Genomic DNA, 23,692 nt, shown 5'->3' on the forward strand with positions numbered 1-23,692 from the left:
AGGTTGTATTTATTGTGCCAAGATGACAAAGCAACAGAGAGATACAGGAGAGAATAAGTAGTTTCTTTAATACCTAGCAGCTCTTCAAAGTGTCAGAGCTTGCCCTTGTTACTGTAATAGGATCAATTAAAACAGATTCCTAGATCTTCTTTAGCATCCCACTCATCTTATGATTAGAGGAACCTTATGCACAGCTGTGAGGACTTCACTGTTATAGGATGAATAACTGATCAAAATAATAATTAAAAGCTGGAGTGACAAAGTTACATATTTAGGCCTGGCACACTGATTTTCCAGAGACAAATTAATTCCCGATGTTTAACATTTTGTTATGTCTGGGCAGTACTCTTGAACTTTTATAATTCTAAGGAAGTATGGTGAAGTTTAAACCTTTATTTTTAAGTGTTATCTTAATAGTTTAATTTTAGGTTTAATTTTTAATATGTACATATATAAATACCCTGAACATATTTTTTTTTCTTGAAATGCTGTATCTTTTTATTTTAGTTTTTTAAAATTTTATTTAAATTGTATCACATGGTGGTTTCCCTTAGCTATAAATTAAGTTATTCTGGCAGTTTTAGTGGTATTGCAGAATTCTTTTTTTTTTTTTAAAGATGATACTTTTTTGCAGCTTGTGCTGTTTCTATCAGACCTTCATCTATGATTAAAAGCCAAAGTTATAGGATGCATTACTGTTACGGCTGTGTAGTTAATGCCTGGTGGTATTTGCAGCAGATTTTGTTGAACCACTTTATGGAAAACTAACGCTTCAAGGATTACTTGTAATATTTAGAAAAGCTTAAATTGTGCTGTAGTCTGCCCAAGTGATTCTTGCATGTTTATTCCTAAGATGAATTACGTATGTAACTTGCAATGTATGACTGATAGACAAAGTGTAGAACAGTGGAGGTTTGCTTTTTTCAGTGTGAAAATCCAAGTAGTTACTCTGTTTTTTTAATCTGGGATATTCTGCTTAGGTTTACAAGGTTGGAATTAGTTTAGATCACAGATGTTGTTATCACAGTGGACTATATAAAATACTTGCGTTTAGTGATATCAGTCATAAGACTTACAAGATGCTAATCTTTAGGTATCTGAGCATTCAAACTCTTGCAAGGAATATTTACTTGAGATGAGGAACAAATGCAGGGAGACATCTCAAGGCTTGCTGTTCGGGATGTTGAGAATATAAAGTTGTTCAGGAATATATGGCTGAGAGCGTTAGCTGATTGGAAGTTAAGGTAGGATTCCAAAAGCCAAACTTTGAATTAGGATTTTTATAATTCCTATTCAGGGGTGAGATAGGTACAAACATCTCCTGATGCATTTTAAAATCCCTTAATGGAAGTATAATTACATATGTTTCTGTCTAAATTACAAATACATTCACGCACATCAGAGATACAGAAGCTATGGAGATTCTGTTAATTTTTTTTCTTTTGTAAGAAAAAACAGAGTATTCTCTAGCCTCCTAGCAGTGGTGTAGATTTTTTTTCATGGAATTTGGAATACAAGAAAAGAATTCAGGAGTTTTGATGGGAATGTTACTAAGAGGAACACTTTGTTGCTTCTCCATCTTGGGGTATATTTTGGTATTAAAGCTAACACTCCTCAATAGTGAGCTGCCACTAAAAGGAATGATGCTGCTTTTCTGTACAATTTCTGCCATGTGCTCTTGCAGTCTTCTGGTGATCATGTAGTGATTGGGCTTGACTGACCCAATAGAAAACTAGCCCTGCAAATGAATGGTTTTGTGTTCAGTCAGCCAGCTGAAATATCTCATCCTGTAAATGCATGAAAGCTGGATGCAGTTTTAATCCTAAATGTTCTTAAAATTGTTTCTTCATCCAAACTTAAACCTGCCTTTTTGCACATTCAGCAGTTTGGGATTGAGAAGTGAGATACGTGCTCTCTGACCTCATCTGGCAGAAGAGCACTGATTCAGCACTATTCTCCAGGCTGGATGTTTTGTCTGTAGTTTAAGCTTTGTAGGAGTAAGTCTACCTGTTCTCTTTGGTGGTGTGGTTGCATTGTTTTCTGCTGTTTTAGTGTATCTTAGTTTTCATTTGATAAATCCCAATTATCTACTTCCTTCAGTTTCCGTATCATAAGCAAAGTTTTCATGTTCACATCTTTTAAGTCTTAAAGAGGAATAAAGGGAGTAATTTTTAAAAAAGGATGGAATGGCTTTGAAAATCTTTTGAAAGTTTTAGGTTAATCTGTTGTAGGTCTAGTTTTTTGCTACCCAAGTTTTGTGTTTAAACTTTACAGACAAGAGAATTTAGCCTTTTTTACACTTACTTAATTGTTCAATATTTTAGAAAAATGATAGGAAATTTCAGTATTTATAGGATAACCAGAGAGAATTAAATTAAACTTCGAGGTTGAGGGAAGGCTGCTTGTAAACCTAACAAAGGTGTCTCTTAAAAAAACCAAACCAAACCAACCTACCAAAAAATCCCTCACTTTTTTCTGTATAAGCTGACTAACAGGTTTTAATGAAGAAGATACAAGAATAAGGGGATAAGGAAGGTGTGGATAATGGCTCTGCCTAGTGAAAGACTCAAAGATGGGATTTGAAAGAATATTATTGGTGTCTCCATTGCCATTTTTGAGACAACAGAACAATGAGTCGTTCGTAGATTGTGAAAACTGTCATAGTATGATTGTTCTCATTTGAAAATGTTATATGATAAATGTAAATATTTACTAAATTATGCAATATTAAAATAGGTTGAAAATGAATCTTACAGTTCCTACTTCAGACTAATTGTCTCAGGATGTCTAGGGATTCAGCCCTAATAGAATAACTCTTGAGTATGATCTGTGTAATCAAGAGACCATTCTTCTTAATTTTTCTTCAGTTTTTAAAAATCTGTATGGACCTAGCATAATGCAGATTCTGGCTAAATCATGAAAGACCCTCTACAAGTGAACCTCTAGCAAATTAACTTTGGAAAGGTGTTGCTTCTTATGAATCAGAAAGCATTGATAGTGTCTAGGGTTATCTCCAGGTGAAGGATGTTGTTCTGTCGACAACACAGCCTCATAGAAATCAACCTCATATTTTGAAGGAAAGACATAGATGAATTGGTGGTGGATGGAACCAACTCAAAGAACATTTAGGGCACAAAATGAATACAGTGCTGTTTGTATCTTCTGAAGCTGTTTAATAAAATAAGTTTGGGAAGTTTCAGTTGGAGGAGGTTTGAGTTGGCACGATTTTTATAGAATACTCTACTGTTAACAACATTGTTTCTCAAGTCTCCAACTCTAGAAACAGTGTACTTTGCTTCCACTTTGTCATAAATATCATGCCAATTTTGAAACATTAATAAAAGTAGGTTTAATATTCAGTCTTTGGTTTCCAATAAAGGGCGCATAATAGCAGTGTAATTTTTGCCAACTTTTTTGCTTGAAGTTGTAGATAAACCTTGCTACAAACTACTTAGTAGATTTGCTAGAAAAGCTTGTGATTGAGTGCTATGTATGCTTGCCTTTTTGCTTCCACCTAGAATCCAGGGCCATTACTTTCTGTAACCATTTCAGTGAGCTGCCATAGTTTTCAGTCTGTACTGTCACCTGATCCAAGCATGCGCCAAAATACCCACCGTTTCTGGCTACTGTCTGCTGAATCTGCTTTGCAAACCCTTAGTTCTTAAGCTTTTGCCTTAGCAAAAAACAACAACAGACACTCTTATGGAGTGTACTGGACACATGCCATCCTGCTTCCCTAACTCCTCTAATTGTTTATGTAAATCCTTAGCTTTACTAAACTTGTAAATGCTACAATGGCATCCCCATGTGAAATTGTGTGGCTCATGTGTCAAAAAAGGCTGCTTGTGGAAATATTTGTCAGAAGAATATGAATGCTACACATTGCACTGCATTCAGTGTTTTGTATCGATTTATTATTGCAATGTCATGGTGTTTGATTTTAATTGTAGACAATCATTTTGTGTTTTTAATATGCAAAGGTAAGTTCATGTAAATGGTGAATGTACAATATTTATATATAAACATACTAATTCGTATTTTTGGCCTCTTTCTGAAAGAAAAAAAAAATTAAATGTCTTCAGCAGAGGACCCAGACTTCTTTACAAACACTTGTTTATGCATGACTCGTATAGAAATTTTTGAACTTGTGCAATGAGAATTTGTTGGAATTTTTGAAAGATATTGGGCCTGATCCTGTTAACACTGAGGTCAATGGCTGGAAAATTGTTCTTATCTCTAATCAGAATTAATGTATTACTGTAGTTAATAGTTTTATTAATCCTGATATTGAACAGATGCTCAGAGTAAAGGGTTGAACGTTGCTTTAGCAAGACATAGTGTTGAGCAACCTCACAACAATATGTGCTTTCCATTACGATAAGGCGTTCTTGTAGATGAGTTAGGTGAGAAAATTGTGTTAACCCTTTTAGGACCTTGTTCCTAAACCTTAATTTAAGCTATAAATTTTTCTGGAGGAAAGTTAAATGTTTGCATACAGTTTGGGACCCGTCACTACTATTTCTACTGTTTCTGTTCCCCTTAAGCTTATCTGTTCCCTTTCAACGTTTCATTCTGTTTCAGTTTTTACTGTGGCTACATACCTTTTCAGTGTCATATTCCTGTTTGTAATCTTATTGTTTATTCCACAGCACTTTCCCTGTTCATCCCCAGTCGCTTCACCTGTTGCTCACTTTCAACTCCTTTGTCATAACTTGCCATTTTCTTGCACTTTTTGTCATAGAAAGGTCATTGGTGACAACTAGGAGCAGTTTTTGCTAAATGATACCTAAAGGCGTGAAGAGAAAAGTGATGATTTAGTAAAATTGGCTTTTTCGTCTTTGTTTATGTCTAGAAAAAGGTTACTTCTCCTTTGCAGGTGTTTTTCTGTGAAGCACAAAAATCTGTGTGGCTGTTTATAGCCAGCTGCCTGTGGTCAAATCTAATTGAGTAGGAGTTGTTCTGCATAGTCAGTGAACCATTTTTCCAACTACTTACGCTTTTCTGTTATAGAGAGAAACACACATTGGTAAGCAATCTTCCCGTCTGTGATTGGATGGGGAAGGAGAAATTGATCCCAAGATCCACATCCCTTCTACCATGAAGAGTTAGCGATAACATTTACAGAATGTGTTTGTGGTCTCCCATCTCCCATACAGCTAGCTGTCCATTTTGTCAGGTGTTGCAGCTTTTGCCGTAAAATGCATTTCCAAAGTTGCTCCGTTCACCTACCACTACTGTCATTAACTGGTGGCAGCAACAACAGCCTCTGTTCAGACAGAGGTGCACACGCAAAAGAGAAGACATTTTGCCTCCCACTTTCCTTTATGTTTACCACAAATGGTTCTCATAGCTGAGCGTGGGAACTCCAGCCCTATGATGTGACGGGTTATTTCTGCATGATTCTCTGCTTTTGAAAGCTGAAAAGTGTGAGACCTTGCTAGCAAGTACTCCAACCATCTGAGTCAGGATTACTGCATATCATCTCGAGCATTTGATTTTCCCAGTCAGTGAAAGTGTTTAAAAAGTGCAGTGCAGTGCCTCAAGATTCTAATAATAATGCACTGAAACCTGCTGAAGGTGAACTTGGATATAATGGAACATGATTGTTACAGTTCATGAAAATCCTTAGTCTGTTTTGTGTCTTAATGTGTATATTTTTGTCTTGATTGCGGAGAACCTTCCTGAGAACTGTCACTGTAGGGTTTTTTTTTGTTGTTGTTGTTCAGTGTTCATTTCTTAAAGCAAATGTTGGATAAACTTCAGTCTGCACACCCAAGGCTGCTGTTAGTCAGTACAGCACTATGAGTTACACAAGCATTGACATCTGAAGTTAGGTATAGTTGAATATACATACCTCTGTGCTCTTTTTTTTAATTAGAAAATGATGACTAATTTATTTTGGAAAGCTGAAAGCCTAGTTCTAAATGAAAAGTTGAAGTAAATTCATGAATTAATACATCTTGCTGTACAATATTTTTGTTTTCAGTAAATTTCAAAATATGTGTATATCTGCATCTTCTTCATTTTTGTTTGTCATGTTGTCAGAGAACCTAGTGTATGATATAGGGTTATCATACACTATATTTATAAATATTCCTGATAGTACAAAATTGGTTCCCAATTAATCTCAGGTTTTGACATTGATATTTTAAATTACTATTCAGCAAGGAGATCTCAATGGCTAGAAGTCTGTATCTGCGCAAAGTTCAGTTGATTTCAGGGAAATTGTATAAGAATCTATCTACTCAGAACCCTTTGTAGCATCTGAGTGCCTATTGTTTCTTCTTGTTTTTCCCCTTTTTTTAAATGTATCAACAATTAACATAGTTTTCAGCTAAGTTCATTGGTACAGGTAAGCCATTTTGAAAGAAGAAACAGTTGACAAGCTCTAATTGTAAATGACAGTACTTGTTTACTTCGTATGTAAAAAGTTTGTGAGCCAAGAGCTTTAGTACTGGGAAACTAATTGCTGAACAATTAAAATAAATGGATTGCATAAACTTATTCTAGTAGCACTCTTTTTTGCACTTTTAATGTGGTTTTCATGAAAAGCAGGTAGGATACATTTTAGCATATAACCTCAAAGGCAATAAAGGTAATTCGAATCTATTGAGGGGGCAGAAAAAAGGTGCGGTTGTCAGGATACTGAAACAAAAAAGCATTGACAAGTACATAGACAACATGTAGTAGTTATGTTGTTAATGTAGAAGTAGTTTCAGATACCTATGGCTTCTCAAAGTTAGAGGTGCTGAAATAAGGACCACAGACCTGTGTGATTCGTGATAGTCTTGAACAAATGTTTTTGAAACCTGCTTAACAGAGAGAACTGCTTGCAGTAGGAAAAACTATTGAGGTTATTTCAAAGATGTCAAGTGTATAACAAAGCAAAATATTACTTTATTACTACAAATACTGTTTCATTACTACTACTTCCAGTTTTTCAATATTACAGAGTATCTGTTATGCTTTGTTGCAAGTTACATCCTGCTCTCATGTTGTTGGAAACTGACAGTATGGTCTTCAAATGGGTAGAGATTGGAACAGTATCTACAGTATTTTGGTATTATATGGACAACAACAGGAATGCAGTAATTTGTCAGAACCTGTTCACGTGGGTGATAAGCAAGAAGATTAATGAAAAAGCCCCGTTAGTGTTTGCTTGAAGTGCGATAGCTAGGAAATAAAAAGTGTCCAGATGCAACAAAACACTTGAATATGAAAAAGTCGACTTTTCAGATTAATTGCATGAAGCTTTATGTTGACATAGCGCAGAATAGTGAACTGATTTATACTTTGTCTTTCAGATGAACCAGAGACACGAGATGCATGGTGGGCAGAAATCAGACAAGAAATAAAATCCCATGCCAAGGCATTGGGTTGTCATGCTGTAGTGGGCTACAGTGAATCAACTAGCATTTGGTAAATCACGATGATGATTTGATTTTCAAAATGCCACAGAAAATTTATTTCATCTTCAGAGGATTAAAAATGATGAACTGTTTCAGCACAGTTGTTGGTACTGTCTAGTATACGTACTTCAGAGAGTTTGTTAGTAACTTTCTGAGATTTCACTATTGTGCCTCTTTTTTTTTTTTTTCCATTTATATGTTTTGGTTTGTTTTTTTATTGGGTTTTAAGTTTTTTCTAATGAATATTACAATTTTTATTTAAAAAAAAAAATTTCAAACCTACCTCTTTGCTTTTGTAGTAACAATATTAATTTATCTCTGAAATTTTCTAAACCTAATCTACCTAAATAGTTGAGACTGTTCCTAAAAGTATATGTATTACAGTTTCATTATTGGGTAACAACTGGCAGACCAGTACTTAAAAGGTACACTTGAAACTTAAGGCACAAGTTCTTTACTAGGAATGTATTAGTTGTAAGTTAAAGGAGAATATGCTGCCCGATAGATATAGAATACTTTAGGTGCAAACATTCTGTATTTCTTTATGGAAAATGTGTGTCATCATTTTTATCTTTCAGTACTACAGTGGTGTTTAACATTAAACTGCAGCTCTGCAATAGTCTTTCTGACGTTGAATTCCCCAGCCCTGCATCCTATTCAGGCCAAAACTCCAGTGTCTTACTGTATTCCCTTTGGCTAAGAACATTCCAATCTTGTGTATTTTGGTGGCTTAATAACAAACTTTGTGAGAGGCTTCGAGATTGGGAGAAATGATTTGGGATTAATCTAATTACTTGTCCTTCTCTCTGGCCCAGGAAAGGTTTTGTCTCTTTATAGCTCCGGAAAGTAATCTATGAAGAGCTCCTCCTGGGGCCAAGTATGTATGGTTGGTATCAAACAGAAAAGTGCTCTGGCTCACTAGTTGTTTTGAATTGCTTTAGGAAAGTAACTGAAGCAAACTCAGACATCTGAATTTACTTTCTGTCAAGTTATTTTTGCCTAAATACTTTAAAAGAAAAGCACTGGGGATTTGCTTTTTTAAAGAGAGAAGTTGGAAAAAGAAGTTTAATTTTACTCTGCAATTGATAAGTTGAAGAAAGAAATACAGAGTTGTACAGTGCTTTCACGAGTGCACACGATCTGTTGGTAAAGTAGTAAGATAACCAGAAACGATGAGTCTGAAAGCCACAGCACTGATGGCTTCACATCTGTTGCTCCGTCACATTTCTTGCTTCGCTGCAGGTAAAAAAAAAAAAAAAACAAACCACCAAATATATTGATATTTCACAAAACTTGAAAACATTTTTTGGAAGTCAAGTGCTTGTGCTAGTAGAGTAGGAAAACAGGGGAGTTTACTTTACAGACAAGGCATACTTTGTATTCCTTATGCTGTCTTGTCTGGTTATGTCCTGTCTTGCTTGGTGTATTAAAGACCATTTTACCTTAGAATTCTGATGTGCAAGTTTCCATCGCTGAGGGATGATCTTGCACTAAAAACGGAAGGTTTATTCCTTTAGCTGTCAGTCTCCTTGTAAAAAGCATGAATATTTTGTATTTTTTTTTTTCTACCTTAACTATGGGGAAAGAATGTACACAATATAGATAGGCAGTGAGTTATTGGGTTATTTCACACTTTCATTTTTCTTAAAGAATTTAATGTGGTACTATTTGATCATTGATAAAATAGTTTATTAATAGAGTTCTCATGCTTACTCGCCAGTTCAGCTTTATTCCATGCTTAAAGAGCAAGGCTCTGTCTGTAAGTACTGGTCTGCCAGACATGTTATATATGAAAAAATATTCTGGAAAGAGAAACAACAAATAAAAAAGGCACATGTATCATTCTAGAAAATGTGGGAAAGCTTTTCTCTGTATTTTTTCCAATATAGTATTTTAAGTACTGAATGTTAGAGATTTTTTTCTTATTTAACAATTTCAGAAATAATAAAAGCTCTGTGATCATAGTTTGCACTTCTGAGAGCTTTAACTCTGCTGAATCATGAATATGGTCAGTTGCTTTACAAGCTGAATGTACCATTATTGTAGTTGTTCATGGTCAAATTTTACTGTTTTGCTGCTTTTTATCCTCCAAGAAGCACGCTTGTCAGTATTGTGTTGTAACTTCATTTTGAGAGTGAATGTTTATAAGATGATGAGGCTCTCAACTTCCATTTTATTTTGGTAAACAATTACTTTGGTGTTTTTTAAGGTTTCTTTGCTTATGTTTGGTTGACTGGATTTCTTTGCATTATTAACCATAGTATTGAAAGCCACACTTAAACCTGGTTAGCCTTTGTGGTGTTCTAGCATATTATTTATAACACAGGGCAAAGCTCTTCAGTCTTTCTGTTCAATCCTTCTGCATCTCGTACTTATACAATGGTTTAAATACCAGAAGAGGATTGTTTGTGAGATTTAATGGATAAAACTGCACAAATGCACAAAATTGGTAGTTATATTGAATTCATTGAGACTTTCATACCAGCCTTTTAATCTAGTAGTTTTAAATAAAAGTAGCACTAAGTAGTAGGAATTCACTTTGTTGTAATTCTTTTCTCTTTTATAGTGAAGAGGTCTGTATTTTGTCCGCGTCTGGCACAGCAGCTGTACTGAACCCTAGGTTTCTTCAGGATGGCACCGTGGAAGGCTGTTTGGAACAAAGGTTGTCATGGCAGCCTGGCTTCTTTTCCATAGGGTCAGAGAAGGGAGAGGTTGATTTTTTTCCTCAGAGCCAAGATAGTTCTTCTCTATTAGGGTAGGTTACAGTGTTACAGTGCAGGATGCGGGACCAACCACTTTACTGCTTTTCACTAACAACAACAACAACAGAAGTAATGGAACTCTGCACCAAATTAGATATTCTGTTTTTATTTCTAACAGTCTGAATAAGGTAACACATTTGACTACTAACCACAGATCGTAACTCAGTTTTTTTCTTTGCTGCTCTTCAGGTATCTTTCTCAACTTTATATCACACTATAAAAAACTTACAGATGTATGATAAATTACATAAGCCAAAAACTGCTGTGGCTGTAATATGTGTATATATGCTCTATAGGTACTCTTTTAAGAGCTGTATGGAAGATAAAATAGCTTGGTTGTAAAACAAAGATGGTGCCAGATTTTTACAAAAGATGTATGTTTTAGTTGAAGTTTATGAACGAAATCATGAAACTGAAGGAAAAACGTGAAGTTTCCCTTTGTTTTGTGCTCTTGCAAATAAAATTTGAAGAATGAGTATCGACAAACAGTTATTTTGAGGAAGAATAATTAGATTAACCTAATGCATATTGGCAATTTATTATGTGTTCATCAGGACAGTCATCAAATATTTCAAGGGATTATTGTAGTTGTAAGTAAGGCTATTTATTACACCTTAGCACTTGCATTATGTTTTCCATAAAAACCCTGCCAACATAGTATTATTTATTATCCTTTTACTTTGTTAGCAGGAGGCCATTACCTTCTTGTGTAGATACACTTTTGAAAACTGTAGCCAGAACAAAAATACTTGTTTCCGTATTCACTATGTGATGGAGAGAAAGAAATGTCATGTTCATAATATGAAGAAAATTGCATTTTTATCAAAATATGTATTTCAGCACTACTAAGAGCGTTGGCATAGATTAGAAATGCCAAAGGAAGGTAGAATAACTAAATGGAAAAAGCCCATGTTTGAGACAAAATATGTTTGTCGAAGTCTATGATAACTGATGTTCCAAATCTGTCAGATTTGCTTAAGCATCTCTTCAGAATTCACTGAGAAGAGTTGTTTATGTGAAACAGAATAAATTTGCAGTGATGCAGTTAGCCTTTGCTTTCCATGTTCATATTTTTATAGTGGTCATTCCTGGATATGGGGGAGTGGGACTAAGCGTTCTAAGTGAATAACAAGTTTCACCTGATGCCTTATCTTAGGAAATAATCTTGCTGTTGTTCTTACAATGTTAATATGTATTGTGCTGCTTCTCAGTAGGATGGTTGGTTTGTTGTTTATGTTCTGCTCATTAGGTTTGTGTAGGTTTTTGGACACAATCCATGTAAAAGAGACTTTGCATTGTATTTGGTACAGCAGATTCTCTGTACAGCTGTTGTACCATGGACTACATTTAGAAATCATAGTGCCTAAAGCCAGCTCAGTAACGTTAGGTTTATATAAATCGTTGGTCATTGTATGTACTTTTTCTTGATCCCTGCACAACAAGTTTCAATGCAAGTTTTATTTATAGCATTTTAGCTAGTAGTGTGCAGCCTAATTTTACTCTTCTAATTCATAAAATGCTATACATGTCACATTGGTGTAATGGAGCAGAGTATAGCTGCAGTGTATGATTTAAATAGGTATCTGTAGGTGTTTATACACATGTGCACGTATTGATCATTGTTAATAAGATGCAGATCTTTTAAGTATGTTCTCCATAATGTATTTTTAGGATTGAAGAAGCTTCACCACCAGGTTGTGGATTTTGCCATATACCATACGATGAATTGAACATGCCATTCCCTGCTCACCTCACTTATTGTTACAACTGCAGGAAGCAAAAAGTTCCTGATGTCCTTTTCACCACAATCGATCTTCCTGTAGAGGCAATAGTTATTGGAAAGGGATGTCTTATTCAAGCCAGGTATTTATCAAAATGTTTTCTTAGTAAAGTTTTGGAGATCTTTGAAACACTTCCTGTTGCTAAAGTCCAGTATGTCGTCAAACCTTAAATTTTTATGTTGAATTGCTAGGAGTTAATGGCAGTTTATTAGGGTACAGGAGGAGGAGGAGGACAGCTTTCTCCTCCCCCTGTGTTACGTGTCATGTCTGTTGATGGACATCTGGTATCTTATCCATGCTGATGGACATTTGGTTAACGTTCTGCCTTTTTTTTTTTAATGCCTATGGGAATTGCTGTATTTTGGCTGCCTGGATGTAGGAGTTTTCATGCTTTAACTTGCTGTTTAAGACTGCTGACGTGGTCAGATACAGCTATTGCACTGGAAACTCAATGAACTGTTTAAGTCAGTTTTGTTACTTCTGTGCTGATGTCCATAACTGAACATCATCTCTGTAGAATGATGTCTATGTCCATTTTATGCTGTGGTCTTTGAATTTGGAAAAGGGAGTAAGGTGGTTGACAGTGGGAAAGAAGGAAGGGTTAGCTATGTACAGTCTGTATGGGTGGCCAACTACATGGATAAATAACTGGTTGGATGGTTGGGCTGAGAGGGTAGTGGTTTATCGTTCATAACTTACCTGGATGGCTGTGACAGGTATAATAGAGTCTGCAGTGGGGCTTGTCCTGTTGAACATCTTAATGATGTGGAGGGGATGATGCATTCTCTTCAAGTTTACCAGTTACACCACAGTGAGTGGGACCAGACAATATGATACCTGTCCAGTTTTGTCCTCTGAGATTAAGACAGACATCAGAAACCTAGAGCAAGTTCAGTGGAGGGCCACCAAGGGAGTAAGGAGCATGTGCCTGATGAAGAGAAGCTGTGGGTGTTTGACTTGTTCAGTCTGGAGAGAGGATGGATTCAGGGGGATCTAAGAGCAGCCTGCCAGTACCTATAAGTAGGTTATGGAGCACATGTAGCCAGGGTCTTCACAGTGCTGCACAGTGGGAGAGTGAGAGACACTGGGCCTAAGTTGAAGCAAGAGAGATTCAGAGTGGATATAAGGAAAAACTACTTACTCATGAGGACAGTCAGGCAGTGGAGCAGATTGCCTAGGAGTTTCTGCTTACTCCATCTTTGGGGAGTTTTCAAAACCTGACTGGATAAAGCTCTGAGCATCCTGGTCCGAGCTCAGAGTTGACCCTGCTTTGTCTGTACAGGAGGTTGGACTGGAGATCTCCTGAGGTCCCTTCTCACCTGAGTTTTTTTTATGATCCTATGGTTATAATTTTCTGACTTCTGCTAGAGCAGAATTACTGGAGCTACTGTAGAGATGTGTTCTGTGCTCCTCCTTTGGTGCTTTCTGTATTATTAAACTGTGTTCAGCACCATTGTGGAAATTGACTTTTAGTGTCACACAGTGGTCCCCAGTCTGTCTCTGGAGTGTAGTAAAGATAAGGGCTGGCGACCGGAAGATCACGTGCTGTACGGAAAGAGTTAAGGGTCGACCCTCCCTTGTCTCCGCCCCTTATAACATGACACACCTACTGCTGGGGGTATAAAGCCCGGGTCGGCTGGAGATCTAGGGGGATAACCTTGATGTGTAGTGTTTGCTACACAGTGGTGACCCCGACGTGATCAGGCAACAGCGATGGAGCTCGCGGAACTCATAAAGGTACTAAAGTCGGTAACGACAAGGGTGCTCAAGCGGGGGTTTGCGGCAAGGCGGCGCCGACCTGCTGCACGTGGTGTGCTGATGGGGCAGGAATCTCCTGGGAACGAAAAGCCAACAAGTTTAGTTTCAGAGGGGACCCAGGCTGGCTGGGAAGGAGTGGCCTGTGGGACACAGACGGAACCGTTGTTACTGGGGGCTGAGCCAACGGAGGAAGGGGAGGTGCAGGGAGACTATGGTGCAGCGGGAACAAAGGAGTCGGGAAAGGTGTTCCCGATACAAGTGGGGAGTTTAGAGCGGCCGCCCACGGAACCTTCGGCACCTCCTGCACCGGCGGATCTGCCACTTCCTCAGTACCCCTGGGGCGAGTTGCAACAATGTGTGGAAAGGGAGCTGACTGATAGGTTGCTGGATTGGGTCCCGGGGGCTGATGTGGGATCCCAGCAGTATCGTGAACTACGTGAAGGAAGATGGCGGGAAGGAGAAAAAGAAGGCAAAACACCTGAGGACGCCCCATTGTATCCCAGTGATCGACGAGTGCTGGACACACAGAGAGCGGAGCGCAGGACATCGAGGGGGGGTGGTAGGGCTCCCCCGGCACTGCCAGTGATACCTGAGCCACCAGAGGGAACCCCTATCCCTAGGGCAATGGGAAATCAAACTGGTATTCCCTCACAGTGGAGGGAGCCTGTACACGATTACCCCATGAGCTCTGATAGCAGTGAGGGTGAAGGGGGTGACGAGGGATCCTCGATTGTTGCTCATCCGCCCCCGCTTCCGAGACGGACTAACGAGGTTTCAAGGGAACTCGAGGCATTGATCAGCCGATTGAGAGGGGTGGTGGCAAATGCGGAAAGTCTTATGCCAGGGGGAATGCCGAAAGAGAGGGCAAACGGGACAGATTGGCAGATGATTGCAAAAAATTGTGTCTTGGAAGGAGTGCGATTCCAGGCCCCTCCGATTCAAGCATTTCCTATCCGAGCAGCCCCAGGTGGAGGATATGAGTGGCAACCGTTAGATGCAAAGTTGGTGAAAGAATTGGTCACAACGGTGAAAAGTCATGGATTAAATTCCCCAGAGACCCAAGTCCTATTAGACTGTGTTTTTGCAACGCCGCTTGCACCTTTTGATATCATTCAGTTGATGCGGGCCGTATTGACCCCCTCGATGATGGTATTGTTTAGGGAGGAGTGGAGGAATCGGTGCACCCAAGTTGTTATTGAGGCGCAACAGGCCAACCATCCCATGGCAGGAGTGACTTTAGAGCAGCTGATGGGTGAAGGGCAGTTCGCAACTCCTCAGGCACAGGCTCAGCGAATGCGGGGGCGCGATTTTGCTGCATCTTCGAAAGCTGCCCAGGAAGCAATACGCATCATCGCAGCTCTTGATAAAAGGGAGCCTCCATGGGTCCAAATACGGCAATCGTTAAGTGAGCCCTTCACAAAGTTTTTAGACCGGCTGCAAGCGGCGCTCCAGGTTGCTCGACTTCCTGAGCAGGCTAAGGAGGCAATATTGCTTGACTGTGCACGTACGCAAGCAAACCCACAAACTGCAGTGTTGCTAAGACAGTTACCCATAGGGACCACGCTTTCACAGATGATTCGTTATGTGCTGGAACAGGAACAGGCGCAAAGTATGCAACCGGTAGTGGCCGCAGTCCATGCGGCCTGCCGCGGCGCACGACTTATGTGCCATAGGTGTGGGGGGCAAGGACACATGGCGCGACAATGCCCTTCAAAAATAAACACCCCCGGAACAGGGGAAGGAAAGAGAGACCTACGATGCTGGCGCTGTGGGCGACTAGGCCACAGAGCTCGACAGTGCAAATCGGGGAGTCAGCAAAGGAGACCGGGCTGGGGAAACGAGAAGAGGGGATGGCTGAGGGCCGTGCCATCCCCACCTGCCCCAGTGATCAGCTCAACAGGCCCGACGACAGCAGCGCAATGTATGGCACAGGGAGTCTCTCCTTCCCCGGGACCAGCACAGTCGCCTGCGGTCCCAATGATGCAATATCCAACTCAGCTGCCTTGGGGAGATGGGAGCGCGCAATAGAGGAGGCTGGGGATAGAGCCTCGCCGTATGTGGCACTCACCCTAAACATGACCACACGACCAGAAGTAGATATTATAGTTACCCCATGGCTCCCAGCGTTGGGGGGAACACCACGCCTCGTGTTAAGAGCCCTTTTAGATACAGGAGCGGATGTTACAGTAATCCCATCACATCTATGGCCAGATGATTGGCCACTCAAACCGAGAGGTTCGCTGCAAGGCGTGGGAGGCATGCAGACCTCGCATCAAAGCAGGAACCCAATGCAAATTATGTTGAAGGATCCGGAATCTGGACAAGCTAGGGTAGCATGGTGTAACCCTGTCATTGCTGAGTTACCCATTGTCATCTTGGGACGATGTTGCTTGCAGAAGATGAATATAGTGCTGCGTACAAATTTATCATAATGGCCACTGCCTGTGTCCGCCCATTAAAACTCACCTGGTTGACAGATAAGCCAGTGTGGGTAGAGCAGTGGCCATTGACAGAGGAAAAGAGGGCGGCTGTTCGACAATTGGTACAACGAGAACTTGACGCAGGACACATCGAACCCTCTACAAGTCCCTGGAACACCCCCATTTTCGTGATAAAGAAAAAATCGGGAGCGTGGCGACTGCTACATGATCTACGCGCAGTTAATGCATGTATACAAGACATGGGTCCGCTACAAGCGGGCCTCCCTTCTCCGGCCATGATTCCACCTGACTATCAAATAGTGGTTATAGATATTAGAGATTGCTTTTTTAGTGTTCCCTTGCATGAAGAAGATAGAGTACGCTTTGCCTTTACTGTTCCTGAGCCTAACAATCAACACCCGTGCGCCAGATATCAATGGAAGGTGTTACCCCAGGGCATGAAAAACTCACCAGTCTTGTGTCAAATTGCTGTAGCTGCTGCGATACGCCCTATTCGAGAAAATTTCCCTACGGTCATCATTTTCCATTACATGGATGACGTGTTACTGGCGTCCAACCAAGAGGAGTTACTGGAAAAGGCACGCGTGCAGCTGATAGTCAGTTTGGAGCGACATGGGTTACACATTGAGCCTCGGAAAACACAGGTAGGGCGTGCAGTAAAGTATTTAGGTACTCAACTGAGGCCACGAAGCGTGACAGCACAATCATTTGAAATTCGGACTACAGTGACAACACTCCATGAGGCACAAAAATTAATTGGACAACTATTGTGGCTTAGAAACTTTATTCCAATATCTGAGGCAGAAATGACTACCTTATATCAACTCCTGAAAGGAGGAGATTCCCCCCTAGCTCCAAGGACTCTTTCAAGAAACCATCAGGAGATTCTTAGGACAATTATGGAGCGAGCCCAGCATTGGGGTCTCGCTCGATTTACACCTGAACAACCGGTCACTGCCCTGATTTACATGACCGATACCGCTGGCCATGGTTTACTAATTCAAAATAATGGTGAAAAAGGCTGGCCTTTTGCTTGGTTGTATCAAGGCAAACCAAAGACGGCTTTAATTTCTTGGCCAACATTATTATCCCAGCTTATTCTCCGCTGTCGGAGGCAAACTCAACACTTAACAGGGAAGGACCCGGAGGTCATCGCATTGCCCTGTTCTTTGGCACAGTGGGAGTTGGTACTTCCACAAGTGGGGCTCCTGCAAGCGGCGATAGCTGAATTTACGGGTCGTATTGAAGGTCTAAGACCACACCCCTGTGGGGAGATAATCCAGGTACTCCATTTTTTGCCAGCTAGTGCCATAGTTGAACAACCCACCGGAGGCCGCACGGTTTTTACCGACGCGTCATCGATTACTGGGAAAGCTGTCGTTACATGGCAGGAGGATGGTCAGTGGACCCACATTAGTTATCAAGATCAAGGGCAATCCGTGCAGTATCTTGAGGCCAAGGCGGTATGGATGGCTCTCACTCAATGGCCCGAAGAGGCCTTGGATCTAATCACAGACTCTTGCTATGTATATAAGTTACTGAAGAAGTGCCGATGGGCACTTGGGGCAACGTCAGAGATTGCCGGAATGTTGCTCACCGCACTGCAAATGAGAACCGCTCCTGTCTGTCCTATCCATGTTAATAGTCATAGTTCCATACCGAGTTTTCTTTCTGCTGGGAATGAAATAGCGGACAGCTTAGCAAAGAGCGTACTGGCGGTTGAAGAAACTTCTAACCTAAGGCGAGCTTTCCGCCTGCATGAGCTCCTCCACTGTGGAGCTCGCGGTTTAGCTAGGCTCGCTGGCATTACGTTGCAAGATGCTCGCTCTGTGATTGCTGCTTGTCCTGTGTGTTCCAAAGGTCCCCTCTGGGAGGCAGGGGTAAACCCTCGAGGGTTGCAGCCCAACCAAATATGGCAGTCTGATGTTACGATTTATGAACCCTTTAATCCACGTAAGTATCTGCATGTCACAGTTGATACCTGCAGTGGAGTTATTTTAGCGACTATGCATGCTAAACAAAATGCTCTCTCAGTTATTTTACATTGGCAGGACTGTATGGCGCAACTTGGCATCCCACAAAAAATTAAAACAGATAATGGAGCGGCATATGTCAGCAAGAAGACAAAGGACTTTTGCGCGCGCTGGGATATTCAGTTGAGTCATGGCATTCCCTATAACAGTACGGGCCAAAGCATTGTAGAACGCGCGCACCGCACATTAAAAGAGTTACTCGACCGACTTAGGGAGGGGGAAAAGATAAGCCCAGGAACAGGGGTTCCCCCTCCCCTTGACCCTCCCTTATTTCGGGCACAGCGTCTGTTGACGACGGCACTAATTACCTTAAATCATACCATTCGAGGGAACACCTATAAAACCCAGACTGCAACCCAGGCACATTTCCGGCTCGATGAGAACGAAGGGCCTTACCCTTTGGTTCAAGTACGGGACCTGCAAACCCGTGAATGGGGGGCCCTTATTCCCTCCGTTGCTTGGGACGTGGGTATGCGTGTGTGCAAACCGAGAAAGGGACGCTAGAATGGGTACCCAGTCGAAATATTCGACCGTATAGACATTAATCAATCTATTGAGTCTTATCTTGACAGGTTACCATTTCCCTATGCATCCTGATGGTGTGGGGGAGTAATGAGGGAGCCGCGACGAACTACTGGCTGGACTGGGCAAAATCTATGAACGTAACGGATGCGTGTCTGTATAAGTCTTACCATATATCGATTATTTTACACGCAGCTTCCCCAGCAAGATCCAGAACTACTGGAGCTAAGGGAGGGGGAAATGTAGTAAAGATAAGGGCTGGCGACCGGAAGATCACGTGCTGTACGGAAAGAGTTAAGGGTCGACCCTCCCTTGTCTCCGCCCCTTATAACATGACACACCTACTGCTGGGGGTATAAAGCCCGGGTCGGCTGGAGATCTAGGGGGATAACCTTGATGTGTAGTGTTTGCTACACTGGAGCACTTGCAGATGTCCCCTTTTCTCTAGAATGATTCCTCAAACATTCCCACCCCCAAAAAAGCAATGAAAAATGAAAAAGACTGAAGCTATAGTTAGAAGGATTTTGAGGTGAACTTGTTACGATTGGGTGAATTACTGTGTTTTCCTGATCATGTAATAAATGTGGTGCTTAGAAGAAAGTGTTGTCTGTTCATATCACTAAAACGTGCACTTGTCATGTGCTGGTTTTGAACGAAAATTTGTCACTGAAAGTAGGCAGTCATTACGCTGGTGTGGGAGTTGAATTTCAGCTTATGGGACTAAGCCCAAAGAGTGGAATATGACTAAGATAATAGTCAGAGATGGGATTTCTATGCTTTTTCTTTTATTCTTTTAAGATAAGTATTTTTAGTCTGGTTAATGCTTGAGCTGTGAGGGCCCTTGGTTTTTTCTTTATTCTGAAGTGTGCCTTGAATAACTGTATTAATAGGAATTTTAAAAGTTCTACTAGTAGGTATAATTTCCTGCGCGTGCGCCTCAAGTGTTTAAGAGGCTTGCAGCAACAGAAATAGATGTTTGCGTTTGGGGTCTTACCAGAAGAAAAGCTGAAAATATAGATTTTCAAATAAGACGGTCTCAAGGAGTTCTTGTAAAGAACTGCCATTTTATTTTACAGTTGCAGCAATCTAGAAGAATACATCTCGTCAGTTCTGAGGCTCAGTTGAAAAGGGCTGCAGTAACTGTCCCTTGAAAGAATCTATTTTTGGAGGGGGAGGTGTTTAACAAATACCAGACAACTTGGAATAGCGAAGAAGTTGTGTTTGTCTTCAGTATTTGCTTTGACAGAAGTGAGCAGGGCAAATTTTTAACAGTTGCTGCTATATGATGAGTGTTAATATATTTAGCCAGACATCTAGTAGATGGTTATCTGGAATCTGTAGGAAACTTCTTTACATTGCATACTTATTTGGTGCTGTCAGACTATTAACGACAAAAACCGTGTGTGATGCATGTTGTTTCTGTCTGATAACAGTCCTTAAGTATATTTTAAGAAAGGAGACATGCCTTCATTCAGTGATTTACAAAAAGACAATATTTGTCATTTTTGTATTCTGCTTTAATAGGGAATATTTTGAATGTTGCTGCAAGTTATGTATTGTTTTATAAGTTTACTTTTTATGTTACCTATTTTTATTGTTAATATAAATATATGGTTTCCTATTAAAAATTAAAATCAAATCTTACTTATTGAGACTCAGTCCCTCGATCTGCCTTGATCTTCCTGGCGAGAATGTAGTATTTTACAGGATTTTAAAATACATTAAAAAGAAACTGATTGTATTAGGTTATACAATGAGGGGGAAAAAAAAATCAAACTACTCAGTGATCACTTTCAGTCTTCAACGTTCCATTAAAACTGTTTATCTGCTGATCTCATGTACTGTTTGTATTGTCAGGTTATGCCGTCTAAAGAAGAAAGCTCAAGCTGAAGCAAATGCAACATCTATCAGTAATCTCTTGCCATTTATGGAATATGAAGTGCACACCCAACTGATGAATAAACTTAAGCTGAGAGGAATGAATGCTTTGTTTGGCCTGAGAATTCAAATCACTGTGGGTGAAAATATGCTAATGGGGTTGGCAGTAAGTACAGTTTTAATCTTGGGATTCTTTTGCTTTCTTACAGTATTTTTTCAGGACACAAAGACATACAAGTGTTGTGGAATTCAGGGTAACTAAAGATATTAAAATGTCATTTTAAGAATAAATGAAATGATGGAAAGGAGTGAGCTGTCTAACTGTTGACAAATCAGGACAGACTGTCTTTCAGCACCAGAAAAAGAAAATTCAAATCTCTTGAAACTCTGTTAGAGGACAAGATTATTAGAAAGGGTATGAGAGGAAAAGAAACTTTGAATGATTTAATGGCATAAATTATAGAAAAATGATTGTGTTCTTTAAAGGTCCTGTCAAAGAGATGCCTGGTCCTCAAGTTGCGTTACAGTTCCACAACAAATAAGGTCAATTAAGTCTCTCAATAAATCCTTTGGTTAGTTGCCAACAAGAGAAAGGTCTGTTGCCTCATGTTTGATGGCACTGAAGAAATAAGTGATAGATTGGAAGTGTCTTAAAGATAATCAAGAAATGTTTTTTAACAATGTTTTCTAACCTCATTCTGTCATGGGGGGTTAGAATAGTGAAGTATGCTGCTTCTTCCTGCATCAGTGTAAGAGCATGCTTTGGTAATACTGACTGGCTTGTACATTCTTTTGTCTGAACTGATTATCTGTTTTCTGTAAATAGAAATGGGATTGGCACAACTTCAGTGATACTGTCAATGGTTTGGCTAAGTTTTAAATCCTTCAAACTATCACTTGCCTATGCAAAATATACTAGAACAGTGGTTTTAATTCACACTTTGTTTGGAACTTCTAGGTAAGTTAAGAGATCCACCATGGAAAAGACCCATGAGAAGGAGAGAGTTTATTAAAAGAATAGTGTTGGGTTTTTTTTTCATAGGCGTACAGGAGACGGAGATCCATTTACTATGGGAGGAGATGATGTTCTAACGTACATGTTACAATGCTGTCCATTATAGCATAAGCATTATGGGAAACTTCGTATGAAAATATTAGAAGTACATGCTTATGTAATTGTCATTTTTTCTTAATGACTTTATAAAAGTCTGCAACAGGTGTGTATCTAGCAGCTTTGCCAACACCTGGTGGTATTCAGATTGCTGGGAAGACTCCAAATGATGGCACCTATGAGCAGCATATATCCCATATGCAAAAGAAGATAAATGATACGATAGCAAAAAACAAGGAACTTTATGAGATTAATCCTCCAGTAAGTAAAGCTTTTATATTCTTAAAAATAAAGCATTCTGAGTCAAACAGATACACACCATGTATATCCATGAATTCTTATTGACTGAATTGTTCAGAACATGTTGTTTTTTAATAGAGCTATAGATTCTTTTCACTATGTTTTGGTAACCTACTGGAATTTTCAGATCTCTTAAGCCATATATCCAAATCAGTTAGTACTTATTCAGATTTATTTCTCAGTAAAATTATCTTGAGAATGTTCTGATTCTTAGAACTGTTAACAAATTGCTTATAACTGAAATTATTTCTAAGCTACATGGAACAACTGTTAATTTTCATATCTTTTTTAGGAGCTACCTGAAGAAATCATTGGGTCTCCTATTCCAGAGCCAAGACAACGTTCCAGGTTATTAAGGTCTCAATCAGAAAGCTCTGATGAAGTTACAGAGCTAGACCTTTCACATGGCAAAAAGGATGCTTTTGTCTTGGAGGTAATAAATGTTTTCGTTACTCATTTTCATACTTCTCTTTTCCTGAAATATATATAAAAAAATGGAGAAAAGTTTTCTTACTCATCTCCAAAGACAGTTCTTAAATTGTATATAAATATTTCCATTTTATATTGGTATAAAATGTTAAGTATTGGATTTTGCATTGTCTCTCTTATTCTGTTTGCTTAAAGCATAGCTATGTTATGCTTAGGGATAATATCTGAAAAAAGATTGCCCTGCTTTTCATGAACATGTAGCAATATCTAGAATAATAACTAAGAGCTGTTGAGAAATGCCCTTCTGCCTACTTCAAGCAGCAGTCATGACTGATCCAAAACTTGGGTATATTTTTATAAACATTGAGGTTCTGTGTTGTTACACTTTATATTTAGCAAAGAAAAAGCTTGTGTAGTCTTCCTGTTTCAAAGCTCTTATTGTTATGGTTGGATATTCAGAATTATTAGTTTCCAGACCTGGTAGTATTCAAAGCATTCAAAAAAACATGTGTCAGGGGAGGACATAAAAGAAGTCTTGCTTTTCTGAATTTCAGCTGATGCTTTTCAGAGTTCAAGGATTTACAGCTTCAGAGAATACCTTCCAATTCTTTCTACAGCTGCAACTAGAAACAAGAACAACACCTACAGATAAAGAACAAAGATTTCTTTTACCTCTCTATTCACTCAAATTCAAAGATGTGACTTTAACATTGCACAATTTTGAAGGAAAGGTGCCAAGTACTAAAGAATGCTAGAGTTTTGATCATCTTCCTGTAGATACAGGTATTACAAATACCTGTCCTGGAATAAGGGAGGAAAAAAAAATAATTAAATTACAGCCTGTAATTGCAGCCTAAGGTACATTCAAGACTTCCCTTTGTGTTAATCTTCACAAATCACTATCTTCATAGAAAATAATCTGGAAGAAAAGTTGTAGATAGGGAGAATGAGAGAGCGCTGTAACAGCAGTTCATTTGAAAACAGGGGTAAGAAAGGAGAGTGAAGAAAATAACGCGTTGGAAGATGTTGGTATAATAAATTGAGATTGGTTGGTGCTTCTGCTCTTTGAGTAAATTTTTGTTCTCCAGTGCATTACAGATATGCTAGGATCAAAGTAAGTAAATTGGGAAATCCTTAAAAGTAGCTTTGATGCTAGTTAAATCTCACATGAAAAAGAAACGAGGGCAGTTTTCATGAAATATTTTTTTTTGCAGCTGGTCTGAGCAAGCTCTTGGTTTTGTTTTAATATCATCATCTGTATAGACTGA

General features: G+C 39.5%; 1 protein-coding gene across 11 annotated transcripts in view; it reads left to right on the plus strand.

Moving 5' to 3' along the window:
• The window catches only part of C2CD5 (C2 calcium dependent domain containing 5), a 74,551-nt gene that overhangs the window by 33,372 nt on the left and 17,487 nt on the right, over positions 1-23,692 (plus strand). For 9 of the 11 annotated variants that reach the window (XM_087764117.1, XM_087764118.1, XM_087764120.1 and 6 more), the window contains 6 exons: positions 7,305-7,419; positions 9,976-10,071; positions 11,843-12,034; positions 20,564-20,750; positions 21,792-21,956; positions 22,288-22,428. In XM_087764117.1, coding sequence (XP_087620243.1) covers positions 7,305-7,419; positions 9,976-10,071; positions 11,843-12,034; positions 20,564-20,750; positions 21,792-21,956; positions 22,288-22,428 — 896 coding nt within the window. Of the gene's footprint in view, positions 1-7,304; positions 7,420-9,975; positions 10,165-11,842; positions 12,035-20,563; positions 20,751-21,791; positions 21,957-22,287; positions 22,429-23,692 lie in introns of all 11 variants that reach the window. The other 2 variants (XM_087764124.1, XM_087764115.1) reach the window with 1 other exon arrangement.

The sequence above is a fragment of the Nipponia nippon genome, unplaced genomic scaffold, assembly GCF_047370975.1.
Source record: "Nipponia nippon isolate SJK-2023a ecotype South Korea unplaced genomic scaffold, ASM4737097v1 scaffold_3, whole genome shotgun sequence".
NCBI classification, from domain to species: Eukaryota; Metazoa; Chordata; class Aves; order Pelecaniformes; family Threskiornithidae; genus Nipponia; species Nipponia nippon.